The sequence below is a fragment of the Mirounga angustirostris genome, unplaced genomic scaffold (assembly GCF_029215605.1).
Source record: "Mirounga angustirostris isolate CCGP_5_RB_7025 unplaced genomic scaffold, mMirAng1.0.hap1 SCAF_2, whole genome shotgun sequence".
In the NCBI taxonomy this organism is placed as follows: domain Eukaryota; kingdom Metazoa; phylum Chordata; class Mammalia; order Carnivora; family Phocidae; genus Mirounga; species Mirounga angustirostris.
Window position 1 is genome coordinate 54580964 of NW_026991710.1, and position 25139 is coordinate 54606102.

The 25139-nt window shown below is 35.9% G+C and overlaps 1 protein-coding gene across 1 annotated transcript in view; it reads right to left on the bottom strand.

The window, feature by feature from the left end:
* Positions 1 to 25139, bottom strand: part of CENPC (centromere protein C) — a 50106-nt gene that overhangs the window by 18511 nt on the left and 6456 nt on the right. Inside the window, exons 3-6 of the mRNA XM_064584004.1 lie at positions 23001 to 23292; positions 17099 to 17242; positions 15851 to 15933; positions 5754 to 5813 (exon numbers count right to left, since the gene is read on the bottom strand). Coding sequence (XP_064440074.1) covers positions 5754 to 5813; positions 15851 to 15933; positions 17099 to 17242; positions 23001 to 23292 — 579 coding nt within the window. The remainder of the gene's footprint in view (positions 1 to 5753; positions 5814 to 15850; positions 15934 to 17098; positions 17243 to 23000; positions 23293 to 25139) is intronic.

Here is a 25139-nt window from a genome sequence, read left to right on the forward strand (position 1 = left end):
ATCACAGAACTGGAACAAATCATCCTAAAATTTGTATGGAACCAGAAAAGACCCTGAATAGCCAAAGGAATGTTGAAAGAGAAAAACAAAGCTGGTGGCATCACAATTCCAGACTTCAAGCTCTATTACAAAGCTGTTATTGTCAAGACAGTACAGTACTAGCACAAAAACAGACACACAGATCAATAGAACAGAACAGAGAACCTGGAAATGGACCCTCAACTCAATGGTCAACTAATCTTTGACAAAGCAGGAAAGAATATCCAATGGAAAAAAGACAGTCTCTTCAACAAATGGTGTTGGGAAAATTGGATAGCCACATGCAGAAGAATGAAACTGGACTATTCTCTTATACCATACACAAAAATAAACTCTAAATGGATGAAAGACCTACATGTAAAATAGGAATCCATCAAAATCCTAGAAGAGGACACAGGCAGAAACCTCTGTGACCTCGGCTGCATCAACTTCTTGTTAGACATGTCTCCAAAGGCAAGGGAAACAAAGGTAAAAATGAACTACTGGGACTTCATCAAGATAAAGAGCTTTTGCACAGCAAAGGAAACAGTCGACAAAACCAAAAGACAACCAATAGAATGGGAGAAGATATTTGCAAATGACATATCAGATAAAGATCCAAGATCTATAAAGAACTTACCAAACTCAACACCCAAAGAACAAATAATCCAGTCAAGAAATGGGCGGGAGACATGAACAGACATTTTTCCAAAGAAGACATCCAAATGGCCAACAGACACATGAAAAAATGCTCAACATCACTTGGCATCAGGGAAATCCGAATCAAAACCTCAATGAGATACCACCTCACACCAGTTAGAATGGCTAAAATTAACAAGTCAGGAAATGACAGATGTTGGCGAGGATGCGCAGAAAGGGGAACCCTCTTACACTGTTGGTGGGAATGCAAGATGGTCAGCCACTCTGGAAAGCAGGATGGAGGTTCCTCAAAAAGTTAAAAATAAGAGCTACCATACAACCCAGCAATTATACTACTAGATATTTACCCAAAGGATACAAACGTAGTGATTCGAAGGGGCACCTGAACCCCAATGTTTATAGCAGCAATGTCCCTAATAGCCAACCTTGGAAAGAGCCCAGATGCCCATCGACAGAGGAATGGATAAAGAAAATAAACACATACATATATATACACATACAATGGAATATTACTCAGCCATCAAAAAAATGAAATCTTGCCATTTGCAACGATGTGGATTGACTAGAGGGTATTATGCTAAGTAAAATAAGTCAATCAGAGAAAGACAATTATATGATTTCACTCATATGTGGAATTTAAGAAACAAAACAGGATCATGGGGAAGGGAGGGAAAACTAACACAAGACAAAATCAGAGAGAGAGACAAACCGTAAGAGACTCTTAATCATAGGAAACAAACTGAGGGTTGCTGGTGGGGAGGGGGGTGGGTGGATGGGGTAACTGGGTGATGGAATGAGCACTGGGTATAAGACTGATGAATCACTGACCTCTACCTCTGATACCAATAATACATTATATGTTAATTGAATTTAAATAAAAAATTTAAGAAAAGACTGATGAATCACTGAACTGTACCTCTGAAACTAATAAAACACTGTGTGTTAATTAATTCAATTTAAATAAAATAAAATTTAAAAAATAAAGAAAAACTTAAATAAATAAACATATTTTTAAAAAGCAGAGGCAGAAAAAAAAAAAACCAAACTGAAACTCTCATAATCATTACAACTTTGGTTGTAAAATACTTTGGTTATTACAATTTACCATAACCATCTAACTGATTTTCTGCTGGAAGTATATCTCCTGAATTCTCAAGAGCTAGTTTTTGGAGTCAAACTTAACATACTAACTTAACCATGAACTAGTTGTGAAACATCACAGAAGCTAAAGCCACTCAACCTCTCTAATGTAAACTGTAGTTTTTCCCATCCGCCTACTAAAATAAATAACAGATAAATAACAGAACCCACCTCATAGAGTTTTGTGAGATGTAAATTAATATAATGTTGTAACATGCCTGACATATAGCAATTCATTAAACATTAGCTATTACTGTTTTTTTAACTTTATTTATTTACTTACTTACTTATTTATTTAAGTAATCTCTACACCCAACATGTGGCTCAAACTCATGACCCCAAGATCAAGAGTCACATGATCTTTTGATTGAGCCAGCCAGGTGCACCATTATTACTGTTTTTTAAAAAAGTGGGTAAAGCTGTATTTACAAGAACGTTCATGGTAGTATTATTTATATTTAGAAACCAACCAAATTGAACACCATTTAATATTCCACAATAGGAAACGTATAAATCGGGGTAGTTATGTGTGCATGTGTTTGTGTGTATACACATAAATCCACTCATTTTATCTAACAATGCAAAGTTCTATATAGTAAGCTGACTTTGTTGGCTATATAATCAAATTCCTATGCTTTTACCTACTTCCTGTTTGCTAGAAATTTTCAATTCTGAAAGTAGCTTATTAAAATCTCCCAGTCTAGGGGCGCCTGGGTGGCTCAGTTGGTTAAGCGACTGCCTTCGGCTCAGGTCATGATCCTGGAGTCCCGGGATCGAGTCCCGCATCGGGCTCCCTGCTCAGCGGGGGGTCTGCTTCTCCCTCTGACCCTCTTCCCTCTCGTGCTCTCTGTCTCTCATTCTCTCTCTCTCAAATAAATAAATAAATAAATAAATAATCTTTAAAATCTCCCAGTCTAACTGTACTGTTCAAGTAAAAACCTTGTTGTTGTTGTTGTTTTAGTTTTTTCTTTATACATTTTATTTGTTAAGTTGTTTGGTGCATAAGTGTTTATGATTTTTCTATTTTCTTCATTAATTTTTTATCATTACATGTCCTTCTCTATTCTGTTCAGCACTTTCATTTTAACCTTAAATTCCACTTTGCCTAATACTAAAATTACACTATTTTCTCTTTATTTTCAGTAGTCTACCTATTTTTTTGACAATCTTTTATTTTTTAACCTGTTTTAAGTGTTTCTTATAAACACATAATTCAATATGTACTATTTAACCAAATCTGAGAGTCCCTACCTTATTAGAGGAATTCAATCCATTATTTAGTGTAACAAGCAACATGTTTCCTTTTATTCATCCATCTTACTTTATATTTAACTAGTTATTTTACATCAGTGCTGCTTCTTTCTCATTTTTATTGATTTGAGCAAATGACCTTATCTTTTTCCTCCCCTCCCTTGCTCATTTCAAAGTTTTGCTGTGCTTTTTCATCCTAAGGTCACCTTCCCATTCTTGACACTCAAAAATTAAACTCTCATTTCTCCATGATTATATTAAAAACTATATCCCTTACCAAGATATGCTATCCTCTCCTTTTCTCATTCAGTAAAATAAAACTTTTAGACTATTTTTACTACCGCTCTTCTGCCCCTACTCTCTTCCCTACCACATTAAGTTTTAATTAAAGATAGTATGGATTTCAAGGTAATACTACAAAAGTCATTATTTAGCACTTATAAAATCCCATTCACATTAGCATTAGGTAGTAGTCACACCCTAAGGTAATCAGCAATAATTCACATCCTTGTGTAATAATCCCCTCTCCTAAGATGTATGTGGGAACTGTGACTTGCTTCTCATCTGCAGAATATGGTAAGAGTGACGGAATCACTATGATTACATCATGATTATATATATGACAATATATGATATTATACATATAAGACACCATCTAGCAGACGCACAGAGAAATTCTTCCTTACTGACTCTGAAGAACCAAGATGCCATACTATGAAGGGACGTACGGAAAGGGTCATGTGGCAAAGAACTGCAGGTAGCCTTTAGAAGCCGAAAGTAATGGCCCATGGCTCACAGCCAGCAAGAAAACAGGTACCTCAGTCCCACAGTTTCAAGGAACTGAATTCTAACAACCACAGGAGCTTGGAATAGGACCTCAAACCTCAGATGAGACCACAACCCAGGCTGACACTTCTGATTGCAGCCTGTGACTCTTGAACAGAGGACCCAGCTAATCTGTGCCTGGGCTTCTGACCTGAAGAAAATATGGATAATAAATAAATGTGTGTTGTCTAAGCCACTGAATTGTGGTAATTTAGTACACAGCAACAGAAACCAAATACACGTTATTTAAATTTAACCACATATATTACAAGAATTATTCCTCACCACTGTTTCCTCTCTTTGGAGTTAGTTTTGATGCATACACTTGGTTAGAATACCTTACATGAGTATTTTACTGGGAGGATTTAGAGTCAACTCAATCTTTGCATTATCTGCAAAGTAAGTTCACTTATCAGAAAGGAAAATACCTTGGCTAAGTATAAGATTACTGGATTGTAATACATTTGTTTTTTTTTTTTTTTGTAATACATTTCTTAAAATAGGCTATAGATGTTATTTTATTCTTCCAGTGTTACACAGATCAACAGTACTAGTCATTTTTTCTCCCTTATATATAAATGTTTCTGTCTAGAAGCTTCCCTATATTCTTGAAATTTAGGATTTTATTCACTGATGTCTAGAAGTGTATCTTTTTCAATAATTTTGACTGGCAGTTGGCAAACTCATTCAAATTGCAGATTTAAGCCATCTTTAATCCAGGGAAGTTTTCTTTAACATACTTCTTTTAACTCTTTTCCCTCCTCCACCTGTTTATCTTTTCTGGAAATCCTATTATTTGCAAGTTTTCTCAGCTGTCTCCATATTATTTCCACTGTATACCTTTTTTCCTCATGATTTCCATCTTTTCATATTTTGTCTCTCAGGAATGTCTTCCATGTCAACACACAGTTACTAATTCAGCTCTCAGTAACAGTGACCACCCTTTATTTTCACTTCATCTACTGACTTTTTAAATTTAAAAAATTGGATTTTTTCAGTCCCAGTAAGTTTTCTATGCTGTAACTGAATCTCTGAAAATGCTCATATTTCTTTTATTGTTAAAACTGTTATTAATCTACTACAAAAATTCTAGCTCACCAGCAGTTGCCTATTGTTCTTAGGCATGATGCTTGATTTTCCTCTCTCTAGTTGCTAAAGCCCCTGCTCAGAAACATTTTTATTTCTGTTTGCCTACTCCTGACTAGTTATCATTCCACTTCAAGAAAGCATTAAGATTAACAGTCTTTCTTCATATGGGCCCACAAAAAATTGACAAAATATGAGTTTTTGGTTGAAGCAATTTGAGGAAACTTCACTTCTAGTGGTTCTCTTCAGGTACAAGTTCAGGAGCACTCACAACTTCAGGCATAGAGAGAAACATAAAAGGCCACTACAATCCCACAAAGGCGAAAGGTCCCATGAATCCTGACTGGCAAATATATCATGGGGAACCACAGAGTTTTAATCCTCCGTGGCCTCTCCATGGGTTCCCCAGCTCCCATCTTTGCCTACTTATTCCAGCTACTGCTGGACTGGATAAAAATGGGAGTTGTCAGGGATGTCATCTACCTAGCAGTTATTACTTACAGAATTATCCACTCTAACTTCTTAGCATAGGTGAAATCATGCTCCTTAATATGGGGCAAAGAGTGAGAGGGACACAGGATTTATAAATGAACAATAAAGATCATCATTTGGCCTGTGATGACTTACTGTGAAATTCATAAAAACTAAACAAACAGTTTTAATTTATCTGCCAATTAATCCAAATATTTCCTCCCTGCGTGAGAAAAATTAAGTCCTATTTAGTAACAGAGGTTTTATAATATGAAGATATTAAAAGAGAGAAATAATCTTACCTAACTTGTGATGTATTTTATTCTCTGGTATTACTGTAGATATTTTTACTCTTGAGTCACCTGCAAAATGCAAATGATAATATCGTGACCAAAGGCTGCTAATTCCATGTTGAATTAAACTGTTAGTTGGTCAATTTCTTTCTTTTTTTTTAAGATTTTATTTATTTATTTGACAGAGAGTCAGCGAGAGAGGGAACACAAGCAGGGGGAGTGGGAGAGGGAGAAGCAGGCTTCCCGCTGAGCAGGGAGCCCAATGCAGGGCTCGATCCCAGGACCCAGGGATCATGACCTGAGCCAAAGGCAGATGCTTAACCGACTGAGCCACCCAGGCACCCCGGTCAATTTCAATATTAAGTATTTTAATTAAATTTAACCTGACCAAAAAAAAAAAAAAAAATTTAACCTGACAATCATGTTATTACTTCTTTTACTTTTTACTGCTGAGGAATAAAGACTAATGAAAAACAGTGTAACATTTTTCTTGATTTTGCTACAATGTGTATGTCTAAAGAGCCTAACGCTTAAACGTAACAAAAAATAAGCAAGTTTTCTGGACTTCAGGTGAAATAAGCCACTTGGCAGATTAAAATGTAGGGTGTAATAAAGAACAATCAATATGCTAATAATGTAATATATGATCTTTCAAGTTCTAAAATAGTATAAGTATACTAAATTTATCAGTGTGCCAATTAGGCCAGAGTTTTCAACTTTAGTATTGAAATAGCATCTAAACATAGCTGCCATTAATTCTTTCTCTTCCTATGCACAAATGTCATTCTTTATCAAGAAGCAGAGTCTAATTCCCTTTTCTCTGAATTCCCTAATTCCCTGAATCTCTGCTGATCTTAATGACTAGCTTGACTAACAGAACACAGCAGAAATGACATTCTGGGACTTCAAAGGCTAAGTCCTAAGAAGATATGCAGGTTCCACCTGGGTCTCTTACAACTTCACTCTGGAGAAAGAGACACCACATATGAAGTCCGACCACCCCAAGACTGCCATGCTGTGAGGAAACCCAAGCTAACCACATGCGGAGAAAAAAGATACACCTGGCCAGCCCCCAACTTGTTCCAGCCACCCTAGCTAAGTGCTAAATATAGAAGTGAAAAAGTCACCCTGGACTTCCAACCCAGTTGAGCTTTCAAATGACTCCAGCCCCAGCAGCTTGCATTTAAGTATGAATGCATGAGAGAGCCCAAATGAAACTTGCCCAACTAAGCCAAGTCAACCCACAGAACAATGAGACAGAAATCAATTGTTGTACTAAGCCACTAAGTTTTGGATGTTTGTTATGGAGCAACATGTAATTGGAACAATTAATGTCCATGAATGACCTAAAACTGAAAAGTCAGTCTACGCTTTCATTATATTCTCAAATGAGTCCATGATAGCAAAAGACTGTTTAAAATTACTAAATTGGGGCGTCTGGGTGGTGGGCTCAGTCAGTTAAGCGTCCGACTCTTAATTTCAGCTCAGGTCATGATCTCTGGGTCATGAGATCGAGCCCCGAGTAGGGCACCATGCTGAGCATGGAGCCTGCTTTAGATTTTCTCTCTCCCTCTTTCTGTGCCCTTCCTTCACACATGCATGCACACACTCTCTTTAAAAAAAAAAAAATAAATAAAATTAAATGATTGAATTAGATACTTTATAAAATTGCTGGCTAAGAAGAAACTTTAGTGATCATAAAATCTAATTTTCCTGTCCAGAATTGGCAAATCTAGAGAGATCTCTAGAAACTAAAAGTAGATTAGTGGATGCCACAGGCATAGGAGATATGAGAGGTGAGGGAAGGAAAGGTGCCTGCTAAAGATGAATATGGGGTTTCTTCTGGGGATGATAAAATTTTTCTAAAATTTATTGTGATGGTTACACACCATTGAATTACATCCCATAAATGGGTAAATTTTATGGTATGTGAATATCTCAATATATAGCTCAATAAAGCTGTTACCAAAAACAAAATCTAAATTCTCATGCAATCCCCACTAGAAAAAGTAGAGGGTTAGTCACTCCTTGAAAATTCTCCCATAGCAGTACGCTGTGGGAAGCAGCTGATGGGATCAGAGAAAGAATGAAGCAAGTAAGTAAATATACTAAGAACAGTCCACTGAGAGAGCCTAGAAGCACACCAAGAGCCCAGATTTGAGTTTCTAAATGCCATTATCCACTAAAAAGAATCAGGTTCCTTAGCAGAAATAAGTGACTCCAGAGTTGAGACAGGGAAAGTAGGCCAGAACATCTTAAGTCAAACAAAAGAGAGTATTCACAAAATGACAGAAACATAGTAAAAGGACATAAGGACCAGTTGAAAGGATGCCTACTGACCAAATCTGGCACAATATGAGTATTAGATTAAATAAAAGAGATTACAACCATCAATAGACAGGAACGCAGGTAGCAACCCATAATTACATAAATAAACAAATGAGAGAAGGGGTAAGAAAAACTATTTCTTACAGAATGCCACTAATTAACAGGAAAATAGAACAGCACAATTTGGTAACATCATTAGTGGCTGATGATTCAAGTGGGAGTCTTCAAAAGATGCTAAGATTGGTGTGAAGGTTTGAAAAGGAACACATTATTATAATAGCATCAGAATATCACACCACAAAATACTTACCAATTATAAAAGAGAACAACCATATCTTTAGAGTAGAGATAATAACTTGAACAGGTGATCAAGAGTAACATCACCAACAGGAGATGGGTAAACATTGTCTCCTAATGAGATGCACAAACACAGCATCATTTCTGTACTGCTGTCACATGTGCAAGGCTGGCATCTGATCATGAGGAAACATCAGAAAGACTCAGGTTGAAAGTCATGCTAAAGAATAAAAAGTTGTACTCTCTCAAAAAAATGTAAAGGTCAGAAAGTTAGAAAATGCCTTATTGAAGAAAACTTAACGGACATGAGAATTAAATGCAATCTATGATCCTGGATTGGATCCTGAACCAGAACACTAATGGAACTGCTGGTGAAATCTGCATGGAATCAGTGAAGGAATACTAGTGTTATATTAATGGTGATTTCCTGACTTGGACGGTTGGTTAAAGTGTGATTATGTTTTTGTCTTATATCGTATCTGCATATATTTATACATAGTACTATGTCTGCAACTTGTTCTCAAATAGTACAGAAAAGGCTAATAATAGCCAAAGCAATCTTGAGAAAGAACAAAGCTGGAGGTTATCACAATACCAGATTTCAAGATACACTACAAAGCTGTAGTACATCAGAACGGTATGATACTAGCACAAAAAAAAAAACACACAAAAAACATAGATCAATGGAATAAAAGAGAGAACGCAGCTATAAACTCATGCTTAAATAATCAATTAATCTATGACAAAGGAGGTAAGAATATACAACAGGGAAAAGACAGCATATTCAATCAATGGTGTTGGAAAAAATGGAGAGCTTCATGCAAAAAAATGAAACAGGACCACACTTTCTTACACTTTACACAAAAATAAACTCAAAATGGATTACCGACCTGGAAGTAAGACCTGAAACCAAAAAACTCCTGTAAGAAAACAGAGGCAGTAATCTCATTGGCATTGGCCATAGCAACATTTTTCTAGATATGTCTCCTTGGGCAAGGGAAACAAAAGCAAAAATAAACTATTAGGACTACATCAAAATAAAAAGCTTTTGCATAGCAAAGGGAACCAACAACAAAATGAAAAGACAACCTACTGAATGGGAGAAGATTATTTGCAAATGATATATCCAATAAGGGGTTAATATTCAAAATATGCAAAGAACTTAATGCAACAGGAAAAAACAAAATAATCCAATTTAAAAATGGGCAGAGGACCTGAACAGACATTTTTCCAAAGAAGACATCCAGATGGGCAGCAGACACATGAAAAGATGCTCAACATCACTCATCATCAGGGAAATGCAAATCAAAACCATAATGAACTACCACCTTATACCTGGCAGAATGGCTAGAATCAAAAAGATACGAACATGTTGGTGAGGATGTGGAGAAAAATGAACCTTCATGCAGGTTGGTAGAAATGCAAATTGGAGTAGCCACTGTGGAAAACAGCATGGAGGTTCCTCAAAAAATTAAAAATAGAATTATCATATGATCCAGTAATTCCACTACTCAGTGTTTACCCAAAGAAAACAAAAACACTAATCCAAAAAGATACATTGCACCCCTATGTTTACTGCAGCATTATTTAAAATAGCCAAGATATAGAAGCAACCCAAGTGTCCATCCACAGATGAATGATAAAGATGATGTGGTATATATACAAACCAAACACACACACACACAGTGGAGTAGTACTCAGGCATAAAAATAGTGACATCTTGCCATTTGCAACAACATGGATGGAATGGATGGACTTAGAGGGTATAATGTTAACTGAAACAAGTCAGTCAGAGAAAGACAAATACCACATGATTTCACTCATATGTGGAATTTTTTTTTTTAATGGTATTTACTGATTTGAAAGAGAGAGAGCATGAGAGAGAGCACGAGCAGGGGGCAGGGACAGAGGAGAGGGAGAAGCAGACTCCCCGCTGAGCAGGGAGCCCAATGGGGGACTTAATCCCAGGACCCTGGGATCATGACCTGGGCCGAAGGCAGACGCTTAACCGACTGAGCCACCCAGGCGCCCCACTCATACGTGGAATTTAAGAAACAAAACAATTGAAGAAAACAAGAGACAAACAAAAAAAACCCCAGACTCTTAAATACAGAGGACATACTGGTGGTTGCCAGAGGAGAGGTGGTGAGGGATGAGTGACATAGATAAAGAGGATTAAGAGTACACTTATGGGGGTGCCTGGGTGGCTCAGTAGTTAAGCATCTGCTTTCAGCTCAGGTCACGGTCCCAGGGTCCTGGGATCGAGCCCCACATCGGGCTCCCTGCTCGGCGGGAAGCCTGCTTCTCCCTCTCCCACTCCCCCTGCTTGTGTTCCTTCTCTCACTGTGTCTCTCTGTCAAATAAATAAATAATATCTTTAAAAAAAAAAAAGAGTACACTTATGATGAGCACTGCTGAATAAAGTATAAAAATGCTGAATCATTATATTGTATACCTAAAACTAACATAACACTGTATGTTAATATACTTCAATAAAAAAACAAAATTTTTAAGGGGCACCTAGGTGGCTCAGGCAGTTGAGTGTCCAACTCTTGATCTCAGCTCAGGTCTTGACCTTGGGGTCATGAGTTCAGGCCCCGACCCATGTTGGGCTCCATGCTGGGTATGGAGCCTACTAAAAAAAAATTTTTTTAAAGGCTAATGATAAGAAACGTGTATGAATATATATGTAGCAGAAGCAGGGAGAGAGATGGAACAAATGTTGTAAAATGTTGACAAATATGGAATCTGGGTGAAGCAGATATGGGATTTCAGAATAAGTTTAAAATTAATAATTTCTAAAATTTAATAATTTAAGTAATAAATCTAATAATTTCCAAAAATTTTTTTTAAAAACAGCAACAAAGAGATAACACCTGAATTTCAAACATTAAAGAATTCTAATAAGCATGGAGATAGAAGAAAACAGGTTACTTACAAAGAAAATAAGAAATAAGTCTGCCTTTAAATTTCTACTCATAAGCATTAGCTATTGTGAGGCAAAAGATCAATAGCCAGCTAGTTTAAAGGAAAAAAGATAATGACTCAAAGATTATTTTTACTATTCAACTGTTTGTAAAAAAAAAAAAAAAAAATTTCTGAGTTCTTGCTGGCATATGTGAGAATGTCTACCAACTTTACAAAGTAACAAGGCTATCTGTTCTGACAGTAAGTATAAATGTGCTGAACATTTATTAAAGGAAAAAATACTGACAGAGAAAGTTAAAAATAAAAATTCAATCATGTACTTTTTCTAAACCAGTTTGTTTTAGTTCTGTAGGAGAAAGGTTAAGTAAAAAGATGAATAAAAATACAAAAAAGAACAATGAACCAAAAGAAAGCAGGGGTCACAATATTAATATTGAACAAAACAGACTACAAGGTAAAAGCATTGTAATAGGATCAAGAAGATAAATTTGACCAAAGCAGGTACATTCCATATAAAAGCTTACATGCTTAGTAACAGCACTGAAATGTACAGAGCAAACACTGCAGAAAATAGAAGGAGAAAAAAGCAGACCATTGCAGTGGAAATACTTTACTTCAACTCTGGCAGTCTTCAGCAGATTTCACAAATCAAGGATATAAAGGATCAAATTAATATCTAATGTAACATGTTCAATTCTAAGATCCTGTTCTTTTCCCTAAAATCTGCTCCTTCCCTAGCAGTCTCCAAATCAAGTAATGACAACACCATTCTTTCAGGTGCTCAAGCCAAAAGCCTCAAAGTTATCCCTGACACCTCTCTTACATCCCACATCCCATCCATCAGGAAAGCCTGTGGATTCTATCTTCAAAAATATTCAAAATCCTACTACTGCTCTCCACCCTCCACTGCTACCACCCGACTCTAAGCAAACTCTTACTGGGATTAGTAATGTCTCACCAGTCTCCCTGCTTCCAACCTTACACCAGCCCCCTCAAACTCACCAGTCCCTCCCTAATACAACAGCCACAGTCATTCTGTTTATAAGTCCGTCATATTGCTCCTCTGCTCAAAACCCTCCAATGCCTTATCATTTCTTAGGAAAAGCCAAAAATCCTTAAAAGAGCCTTTAACATCCTACGTGATCTTTCATTCTTGTTATCTCTATGACATCATCTCCTACTACTCTATCCCTCTCTTCCTTTGCTCCAGTCTCCTTGGTGTTTTGCCATCAGAATCATTATCATATCAGAAAAACTGCCCTTGGTCTTTCCTCTACCTGAGGCATTATTTCCTCATACAGCTGCATAACTTGCTTCCTCATCTTTTTCCTATTTCGCTCAAATGATCACTTCCTCAGTGAGGCCTTTTCTGCCCAGCTACCTAAGAATGTAACCGCCATTTCCCACTGCAAAATCCCTGCTTTATTTTTCTACTCTCAATCCAGCAAATCATAAGTTTTGCTATCTTTTTTTTTTTTATTGTCTTCTATTCTGGTCCCCCAGAAAGTAAGCTCCAGGTGTGCAGAAGTTTTTGTCAGTTTTGTTCACTACCACATCTGCAGTCTCTAGAAGGATACATAGTAAGTATTCCATAATATTCTATAAATATTCAAGAGTTCCAGGGCACCTGGGTGAAAGCATCTGCCTTCGGCTCAGGTCATGATCTGAGGGTCCTGGGATTAAGTCCTGCATCGGGCTCCCTGTTCAACAGGGAGTCTGTTTCTCCCTCTCCCTCTCCTCCCCAACCCCGCTCATGCTCACTCACTTTCTCTCCAATAAATAAATATCTGGGGCACCTGGGTGGCTCAGTTGGTTAAGCGACTGCCTTCGGCTCAGGTCATGATCCTGGAGTCCCAGGATCGAGTCCCGCATCGGGCTCCCTGCTCGGCAGGGAGTCTGCTTCTCCCTCTGACCCTCCTCCCTCTCATGCTCTCTGTCTCTCATTCTCTCTCTCTCAAATAAATAAATAAAATCTTTTAAAAAATTAAAAAAATAAATATCTTTAAAAATAAAAAAAATGTGAGTTCCATAAATATTCAAAATATATTCAAAAATAGACATCCACTCAATAAAATAAGTGGATGTGTATTTTTATATCCATATATGTACACAAAAGAATAATATTCTTTTTCAAGCACCCATGGGAGAATTTTTTATATGTTCTAAGCATACTATAGGTCACAAAGAAAACCTTAATAAATTCAAAAAATAAATAATACAAGCCAAAGTTCCCTAGAACAATGAAATGAAACTAGAAATTGTTAACAAAGAACAAAACACTTCAGAATAACAGCCAACAGTATGTTTTAACATAAACCAGATATTAAACTAAACAAGAAAGCTATGGGATTGGAAATGATATCCCCATTTTACAGATAAGGATGCTGAAGGTAAGAGGAATTAAGTTTTTTACTCAAGATAACATAGTAAATAAGTGGTAGAGCTGGATTCAACCCCAGGGACTCTGGAGACCAAGCTCTTAACTAATATACTCTTAAAAAAACTCCTGGGTCAAAGAAAAATCACTGTAATTTAGGGTATACTACAATAAGAATACAACATTTGGGGCGGCCTGGGTGGCTCAGTTGGTTTAGTATCCAACTCTTGATTTCGGCTCAGGCCATGATCTCAGGGTTGGTGGGACTGAGCCCCACATCAGGCTCTGCGCTCAACAGGGAGTCTGCTGGAGATTCTCTCTCCCTTTGCCTCCCCCCCCCCGCCCCTCCCCCTGCTCGCAGGCTTTCTCTCTCTCTAAAATAAATGAATAAATCTTTTTTTTTTTTAAAGGAACACAACATTTTTTAAAAAGCTATAAAATTGGGGCACCTGGGTGGCTCAGTTGGTTGACAGTCCGACTCTTGATTTTGGCTCAGGTCATGATCTCAGGGTCTTGAGATCAAGCCCCAGGTGGGGCTCCATACTCAGCACAGAGTCTGCCCTAGATTCTCTCTCTCCCTCTTGCTCTCCCCCAACCCCACACACACTTTCTAAATAAATAAATAAATAAACAAATAAATAAATCTTTTAAAAAATTTTTTTAAATAAATAAAAAGCTGTAAAATTAAGCCAATACTACTCAAGAAAATTCATTGTTTTTTCAAATAAAAAATTTTTTATCAAATAAAAAATATAAAAATAATTAGAGAAAGCCTTCAACTTAGAGGAGAAAAATAATAAAATAAATCTAAACACAGGGAGAAAAAACAATTTAAAAGGAAAAACAAAGGGGGCGCCTGGCTGGCTCAATTGATAGAGCCTACGACTCTTTGTTATCAGGGTTGTAGGTTCAAGCCCCACATTAAGTATAGAGATTACTTAAAAATAAAATCTTTAAAAAAACAAATTCCAAATTCCACATTCCTAGCATTTCAAGAGATGCAAATCAAAAGGAAAAAGAGGGGCGTTGGGTGGCTCAGTAAGTTGAGTGTCCAACTCTTGATTTTGGCTCAGGTCATGATCTCAGAGTTGTGAGATCAGCTCTGAGCTCAATAAGGAGTCTGCTTAAGATTCTCTCCCTTTCCCTCTAGCCACCCCACTGCCCCACAGCCAGCCCCGCTCAAGGGCACACCTGTGTGTGCTCTATTTCTCTCAAAAAAAAAAAAAAAAAGAGAGAGAGATTCCAATTTAAAAAAATTAAAAATAAAAGGAAAATTAATTAGGAAAGAAAAAATAGTATAACAGATTAAATTCCAAGCACACATTCTTTAGCAGCATAAAAATTACAAAACTATTAAGAGGCATTTAAAAAACTATGTAAAGTTTCAAACATATTTAAAATAGAAAAAATTATATAATGAAACTGATATATCCATCATACAGCTACAGTAATCAATACACGGCTAATCTTGCTTCATTTATACCCTTAGCAGCTTAACATTTTTATTTTTTTTTAAGATTTATTTATTTGAGAGAGAGAGAAAGTGTGTGGCGGGTAGAGGCAAAGGGAGAGGGAGAGAAAGTCTCAAGCAGATCTGCACTGAGCATGAGCCCAATGCCAGGCCCTACCTCACAACCCTGAGATCATGACCTGAGCCGAAATCAAGAGTCAGGCGCCCAACCAACTGTGTCACCCCGGCACCCCTTAACATTTTTCAATACTAGAATAGATTTTTTTTTTTTTTAAAGATTTTATTTATTTATTCATGAGAGACAGAGAGACAGAGGCAGAGGGAGAAGCAGGCTCCCCGCGGAGCAGGGAGCCCGATGCGGGACTCGATCCCAGGACCCTGGGATCATGACCTGAGCCGAAGGCAGACGCTTAACGGACTGAGCCACCCAGGCGTCCCTAGAATAGATATTTTAAGTGTCAATTATTTCATTATGTTCTACCTCAATGAAAGGACCGTCACTCTGTCATTCTTTCTCTTTCTCTTCCTCCTCTATCACATAGGTGTAAGGTCTTACAAATCTCTAAACATATAGTAAGGCTCTTTGGAGTAAGTACTCAATACACATTTGCCACTGGTGATTATTTATATAAAACATAGCACACCCTTACTTTGTATGCATAATGCCATAAATATCAAGACAAGAGACAATAAATAATAACCTACTTGAACTTTTCTGAACTTCCTTGTCATCCACATCGGAATTATTCTTTCCAGATGTTAAATAATTCTTGAGCCTGAAAGGTCCACTTTAAGATAAAAAAGTAAACCATCAAATTTGTACTTGTATAATACATATATCTAATTATCTATCCTAATGGTCATTTTTCTCCAAAAACTGCCAAAGGTTTCCTTCTTATAAAACCAACAGTGATGTTATAGATTACCAAAAATATATTTACATGCTACATAAAATAAAGAATCTATAATTTAATCCTATAACTGTCAAACAGGACAAATACTGAATTTTAAAACCTTTTAAATTTCATGAATCAATTTTAAATTTTAAGTCAACTCAAGTAACACCCCTGATAAGAATCAAATCAAAGAGTATTATTAAAAATATTAGAAATAAATCAGCTTGTCTTAATTTAAAAATACAGTCAAAAACAAGTGGAATTTAAAATATAGTCCAGAAGTTGCTCAGAGATAATTCAGCTTATCCCAGCCCTAGATTCCTTTCCTTCTATTATGAACCCAGGATAGGCCTAGTAGTCATAACCCACCAAATAGTAAAGAAATCTTAGCCATCACTTAAATGTCTTGAGAATGTTATAATTTACCATTCTTTCATTTTAAAAAAGGGTATATGACTTCAGATATTATAAGAATAGGTTAATTTGGTTTGTTCACTGAGTGTACCTGTTTTAAACACATACCCACAAATTCTTAAATACTCCTCTTTTCAAGAGAGAGAGCCTAATCCCCCATTCCTTGAACATGGTCTGGACTTAATGACCTGTTTCTAACAAATAGAATGAAGTGGAAGTGACAGTATGCAACTTCAGATACTAGGTTATTAAAAGGGAATTTTAACCTCCATCATAGTCACACTTTCTCTTGGATCACTTGCTTTGTAAAAAGCCAGCTGCCGTATTGAACAGCCCTATGGAGAGGGCCACATGACAAGGAAGGCCTGCAGCTAACAGCCATGGGAGCAAACTACCTTATAAGTAGATCCTCCAGTCACAGTCAGGCCTTCAAAGGACTGCAAACCAGGTAGACATCTTGAATGCTACACCTCATTAGAACCCCTGAGTAAGAACTAGCCAGCTAACCCAGACTTCTGGGCCACAGAAACTATGAAACCATAGATGTTCGCAAGTGACTATTAAAGTTTGGGGTAATTTGTTACACAGCAGTGAGTGACTAATATAATAAGTAAATCCAATTATCCTTAGAACACATGCATACCTTCCTTCCAAAACTGAAGTCTTAGGCTCTCCAGAATCCAAGTTAGATTCTGCTGGTGTCTTGCGTGTAAATCTCCTGATCTGAGACTTCAGATGAACATTTTGTCCAGTCATATTATCTTGATCCTTTGTGTTTCTTGTACCTCTGTGAAAATGTAAAGTGTAAAATTATTTTCATTTCTCCATAAAATATTTCTTCTAGAAACAATACACAATGAGTAGGCCATATAATACTGGTTGTAACAAATATTAGATAACCCTATTCAGGTCCTAGGACTTACAACTAGCCTAGGAAGAAAACTTGATTCTAGGACCTACTAAGAAAAATTCTGAAATGGTACAGACCTGGCCTAAGATGGAGGTGATGACAGGGGGGAACACAAGGAGACATTACTACAGGCAGCATATAATGTATATTATACACTTAATCTATCATTTTTTTGAAAATCCACAAACAACTGAAATTGTTTTCTTTGACACCCCTAGTCAGCCTATTGAGGAACAACAGGATGCTCAGAGGGACTCTGGTTCATCTCTTTAGTAGCTAACAGCTATTTAATTTATCTCCAATATATGCAAATAGGACATATTATTCCCAGATTGTATAATTTTTCTCTTCTCTCCCATTTCTCTTGTAAGTCCTATGTTTTAATTTGTTTCTTGACTCAGTCTATCAGCCTACTCTTATCATATGTGAGAAAATAATTTGCATGCAAAATAACTAAAGAACATGCAGACTTTGGTCCTACGATCACAGTCTAAAGAAATAAAAGGGATTATAAGAGAATACTATGAACAATTATACATCAACAAATTAGATAACCTAGATGAAATGGATAAATTCCTAAAGACATACAAATTACCAAAACTGATTCAAGAAGAAATAATCTCAAAAGACCTGTAACAAGAGAATGAATCAGTAATCAAAAAACTACCCGGAAAGAAAACCCCAGGCCCAAATGGTTTCACTGCTGAATTCTTCCAAGCATTCAAATAATACAAATTCTTCACAAACTCTTTCAAAAAACAGAAGAGAACTTCTCAACTCACTTTATGAGGCCAAGATTATCTTGATACCAAAACTGGACAAAGACATCACAAGAAAACTAAACCAAAAAACTCAACATACTAGCAAAAGAAATCTAACAATGTGTAAACAAATTATACATACATCATGACCAAATGGGATTCATACCAGAGATGCAGTTTGGTCTACCATCCAAAAACCAATTAATATAATACATCAGATCAATAACAAAAAAAAAATCACATCATCATATTAGTAGATGCAAAAAAAAAAAAAAAAGCAAGCATTTAACAAAATCCAACACCTTTTTATGATAAAAACGCTCAACAAACTAGGACTAGAAGAGAACTGCCACAACTGATAAAAGGGTATATATGAAAAACCTACACCTAGCAGTATACTAAATGGTGAAAGACTAGATGTTTTCCTCCTAAAATTTAGGAACCAGACAAGGAAGTCTGCTGTTACCACTTCTATTAAACACTGTACTAAAGATTTTAGCTAGGGCAATTAGGCAATATAAAACAAATAAATAATAGATTGGAAAGGAAGGGTAAAACTACCTCTATTAAAAAATGACACGATTTTTGTACTCAGAAAATCCTATTAAGTACACTAAAAAGCTAATAAATGACACTAATAAATGACTTCAGCAAGGTTGCAGAATATATAAAAACCAACTGTATTTCTATACACTTGCAATGAACACCCAAAAGTAAAATTTAAAAGCAACTCTATTCACAATAGCATCAAAACAAATAAAATGCTTAGGAATGAATTTAACAAAAGAAGTGTAAAACTTATGCTCTGAAAACATTGTTGTAATAAGTTAAAGATCTCAATAGATGGAAAAACATCCCATGTTCATGAATCAAAAGATTTACTGTTAAAATAGCAATATCCCCCAAACTGATATACAGATTCAATGCAATCCCTATCAGAATCTTAACTGATGTCTTTGTAGAAATTGACATGCTGATTCTAAAATTTATATGGAATTGCAAGGAACCCAGAATAGTCAAAAGAATCCTGAAAAGGAAGAATAAAAAGGACTCATACCTCCTGATCTCAAACCTCATCACAGCAATGGTAATCACGACAGTACAGTACTGGACCAAGAACTGATATACAGATCAAGAGAAAAAAGTTGAGAATCCAGAAGGAAACTCATATACGTATGGTCAACTAATTTTCAATAATGGTGTCAAGACCGTTCAATGGGGAAAAAAGTAGTCTTTTCAATAAACACTTACTGGGACAATTGGATAGTCATATGGAAAAGTTGAACCCTTACTTCACAGAATATACAAAAATTAACTCAAAATGGATGAAAGACCTAAATACAAGAGAGTTAAAACTATAAAACTCTTAGAAGAAAAGATAGGGACAAATCTTCATGAACTTGGATTCTTAGATATGACATCAAAAGTATAAGCAATAATAGACTGGACTTTATCAAAATTAAAAGCTTTTGTGCTTCAAAGGACACCATTAAAAAGCAAAAAAGACAACGCCACAGATAGGAGAAAATATTTGCAAATCCCTTATTTGACAAGGAACTTGTATCCAAAATATATAAAGACCTCTAACAACATAATTAAAAAAAACCAAAAAACAAAAAGACAACCCAACTAAAAATAGACTCAAAAGATCTTTTTCTAATGATATGCAAATGACCAATAAACACATGAAAAGATGCTCAACATCACTAGCCATCTGGGAAGTGCAAATGAAAACCACAATGAGATACCACTTTCATACCAACTAGGATGGCTAGCATCAAAGTGAGATAATAACAACTGCTGGCAAGGATGTAGAGATACTGGAACCCTCATACACTGCTCACAGAAATGTAAAATGGTGCAGATGCTTTGGAAAACAGTCTTGCAGCTCCTCAAACAATTTAAATATAGAGTTACCATATGGCTCAGCAATCCCACTCCTAGATATATGTCCAAGAGAACTGAAAACATATGTCCACATAGAAACCTGTACACAAATGTTTATACCAGCATTATTCAAAAGAGCCAAAGGTGGAAACAACCCAAATGTCCATCAATGAATGAACAGATAAACAAAACATGGTATACCATAAAATATTATTTAGTCATAAAAAGTAATGAAGTACTACTGATACATGCTACAACAAGAAACTTGAAAATATCCAAACAGGAGGCACCTGGGTGGCCCAGTCAGTTAAGTGTCTGACTCTTGATCTCAGCTCAGGTCTTGATCTCAGGATCATGAGTTCAAACCCAGGGGGGTGGGGGGGCAGTGAATATCCAAACAGAAAGAAGCCAGTACAAAAAAACTCATACTATAGGATTTTATTCAGGTCAAAATCCAAAATGTAAAATCTATACAAACAAAAAGTATATTAGTGGTTGCTTAGAGCAGTGGAAGAGGGAATGGGAAATGCTAACTAAAGGGTACTGGCTTCTTCGTGAAGTGCTGAAAATGCTCTAAAATTGACTATGTTGACGGTTTGCACCTATCTGTGAATATACTATAAAACCACTGAATTGTACACATTTCATGAGTGAATTGTATGATATGTGAAGTATCCTTCATAAAACTTTTAAAAAAGAAATCTACTGTAATGAGCTTCTGTTCCATCTGGCTTCTAGAAATAATATAGAAATTAAGTGATTACATAAATTTGAATGAAAGAAACTCAGTGGAGACTGCTTACACTTTAAGTGCTCTAGCTCTTAAAGTTTGGTTTATTTTGTTCCCAACAGGTTTTAGTAGGGAAAAAGGAAGTTAGCTTGTAGTTTAATTAATGCTCATGGTTATAAAGAAGCAAAAAATATCACTTTTAAACAAGTTAAAAGTTTCAATATCTGTTAGATACATGCAGAGAGCAGAAGTAACTCATGTAACATCTCTAATCAGGAAGATGCCTTAAAAATTTTTTTAAAAAAAGGAAGACTCCTTAGACAAATTAATTTATTGATTTTGGCTTAAATACTATTATCCATCTCCTCCCTGATTTCAACACGTGTGTGTGTGCGCACGCGCGCGTGTGTGTGTGGTATGTGTCACATAATATTCTAGTATTGAAAAGGCTTAAATTCATTTTCTCCCAAAAAACCTAGTAAGTTTTAATTCCTAAAATTCCTCTACTGGTTTTTCATAGTGAAAAATTATCAAAAGACTAAATACATTGTACACCTGAAAATATAACACTATGTTAATTATACTTGAAGAAAAGGAACAGTAGCATCTGGAAATAAATAAAATAAATAAATAAAAATCATTTAAAAAAAATAACAGCAGAAGTGGAAACCACCCAAATGCTCACCCTTTAATGAATGGATAAAAAGTGGTATATTATTTGCAATAAAAAGGAATGAAGTACAAAAAAAGAGAGAGAAACTAAATATTTTCATATAACCATACAAGATGTTAACTATAAATTCAATCAGCCACTTGATTTTTTTTATATACTGAGAGCTAAAAATGGTTTGTATATTTTCAAAGGTTACATCTTAAATGATTATTTACCTGTAGGCATAACTGTTTCCATTTGCCCTTTGGCCAGCAAAGCCTAAAATAATTACTATCTGGCCCTTTAAGAAAAGTTTGCCAACCTCCACTTCTTATAAAGGAATAAAAATAAGTCATTTATCAACATGAATAATCTCAAAAATGAACTGTGGAAAAAAAGCAAGTCACAGAGGATGTATATACTAATAAAACCATTTTTATAAACTTTTAAAACCATACCACATGCTGTTCATATATACATGCACACATAGGAAAAGTATAAAAATATCCATGAGAATGGTAACTACCAAATTCAGGATCGCTAACAAGGGAGAAGAATGGGCTCAGCAAAGGTACACATGGGATTTCAGCGGTCGCTATAATATTTTATTTCTTAAGTGAGGTCATGGGGGAATCAGGTTTTTTTTTTTTTTTTGTAAACCTAAAATAATTTTGTAAACCTAGAAAATGGTATGGAAATGGTGTGAAAAAGTTAAGAGAGAATGTGTATGGGATTTTTTTCTGTACTACAATGACATACACTGCTAAATTTTAGGGCACTATAATTTATTCCCATAAATCCCTAACACCTTGCAGTTTCTCACATATAATATGTATTATTTGTTGAGTAAATGAAAGAATACATACTATATCAATAAGCAAAAATACGCAAGAACACCACCTAACTCACTAGGTTGTTAGGACTGATGAAAATTCATTGAAAGCTCCTAGCAAACACCTGGCACATAATAAGCACTCAAAGTATGTTAACTATTATCAACTTAGGGGGAGAAGTATTAAGATGTATTTCTAATTATTGAAATCACATTAACCTCACTTAAAAGGAAGCAAATCAAACTATACATTAAAAATGACTAAGGGGTGCCTGGCTGGCTCAGTTGGTTAAGCATCTGCTTTCGGCTCAGGCCATGATCCCAGGGTCCAGGGATTGAGGTCTGCCTGCTTCTCCCTCTCCCTTTGCCACTCCCCCCTGCTCATGCACTCTCTCTCTCTCTCTCACACTCTCTTCTCTCTCTCAAATAAATAAAATCCATTTTTTTTAAAATGACTAAGATGGTTAATTATACTGAAATTAAAAAATAAAATACATTTTTAAAAATGACTAAAATGGTAAATTTTATGTTTTTACCACTTTTTAAAAAAAAAAATCACTCACATCCCGTGGTACTATATATTATTCCCCATTTTAATATAAGGAAACAAATTCAGATTGCTACTTTGCCCTGGGCGTGGATTTACAACCAGGTTTGCCAGACTGCAGAGCCCTTTATGCTAACAGTTTCTCCATAAATGATTAAATGACACTGACAAACTATTAAATGCTGAACGGCAAAAATAACTGTATTGTATACCTAACAGACATTACCCAGAATGATCAAGATTTTTCTTCTTAGCCAGGTCTTCCTCATCATTTTCCAATGACTCATTCTGGGAACAACCGGAAATTTCATCATGGTCAATAATTCTTCCAGAATCTTTAGTATTTAAAAACTCCTGTGCTCTTGAGCTGCCCAAAGTAGTTCTCTTCTGCCCTTTAAATGGAATGGTTTTTTCCTCAATATTCTTAGATGATTGATTTGATTTTTCAGCAGGTTTTCGTCTACTGTTGTGATGCACTGACAATTCATTTCTTCTTGAAGAATTGCTATAAACAAGACCTGAAGGATTCAGTGATAACCTAAAGTTAGCATAATGTTTACCCAGATTAGCAGGTTCACTGAAATACCAACATTATTTATTTACATGTAAATACACATAGACAGACAGACACACACACACACACACACACACACACACCAATCTCATAGGCTGTTTGTTTTCAAATTAAAGTCATAAACTATGCAGCTTTTCAACCCCTTTAAATGTATCACAAGCTTCCAAAACCACCCTCTGTGTCTCTGCCCACTACTCTTTTGGCCATCCTTAAGATCCTGTTATTTCCCAAGCTTCCAGCTTCAGCTTCTCATTCTATCTACTTTGAGGGACCCTTCTACTCTTAACTTTAATTACTATGTAGATACTGGTATCATAATATTCACCTACCACTCTCCCCCCAAATCTGACCTTCTGGTTTTAGTTCCTATCTTAATGAAAGTGTAACTATTTACCCAGATACCTACATCAGAAATCTGAGTCATCCAAGACTCCTATCCCTATCCACAATCAAATCCCCAAATCCTGTCATTTCTACATTCTTAATACCTCTCAAATCCACTTCTTTCAAGCTCTCCTGCCTATCATTGGACCCTCATCATTTCTTAACTGGATTATTAAAGCACCTCTTAGTCTCCCTTTCTCTAGCCTTGTTGTTCCTCAATCCATTCTTCATACTGCTTCAAGAATCATCTTAAGAAAACACAAGCTGGATCATGACAACCTTGCTAAATCTTTTAGTGATTATCTGTAACTTAAGGATTAAGTCCAAATATTTTCAGTAATTTATTTCTACACCTAGAGTATTTACTTCATTAATCAAAATTTTCAACATTCTCCTCAAATAAACAAATCAAAAAAAGCCAGCAATACTGAACTACCTGCATTTCTCTAAAGCACTGGTTCTTTTTTTTTTTCAAAGTGAATCTTTTTTATTATGTTATGTTAATCACCATACATTACAACATTAGTTTTTGATGTAGTGTTCATGATTCACTGTTTGCATATAACACCTAGTGCTCCATTCAGTATGTGCCCTCTTGTTGGTCCTTAGACCAGCAGGATCAGCATCACTTGAGAATTTGTTTCAAATGCAAATTCTCAGGCTAGGCTTCAGACCTACTAAATCAGAAGCTTTGAGTAGAGCCCAATAATCTGTGTTTTAACAAGCCCTCCAAATAACTCTGATAAAACAATTTTTAAAAGGTTAAACTCTCAGCTCTATATCTCTGTACATGCTACTCTACTGGAAACATTTCATCCTTCCTCCTCACCCCACCCAGTCACTCAGTTGATTCCTAATTCATGCTTCAGGAAGCTTTCCCTAATTCCCGTGCCTAAATTAAGTAGCTCTCTCTCAACCCTTTAATAATATTTATCATCCATCTAACTTTATTTCTCTTTCTCTTCCAGCAGACTGACAATTCCTTGAGACCAAGATTGCTCTTTTACCTATCTTTATATTCCCAATGCCTAACACCAGGGGCAGGACTGTGGTGAAGCAATTTTTTCCAGTCTACTGAGATATAATTGACACACAACACTGTATAAGTCTAGGGTACACGATGTAATAACTTTATATATGTATATATTGCAAAATGAATACCAAAGAGTAAATCTTAAAAGTTCTCATCATAAAAAAAAAAAAAATTTACCTAGGGTGGGAAATTTAAGAAGGTGCTTACTCTCAGAGAGTCATACAAGTACTGAACCCGAACTCACACAAACCTGAGACCGAGTGCCTCCTCAAATTTCTCATTCTGTTACTCACTTGCACCACTGTAGTATTGGCCGTGCCTAACACCATTCCAGCCTCACAGTGGGCACTCCATAAACGTTTCTCAACATAAAA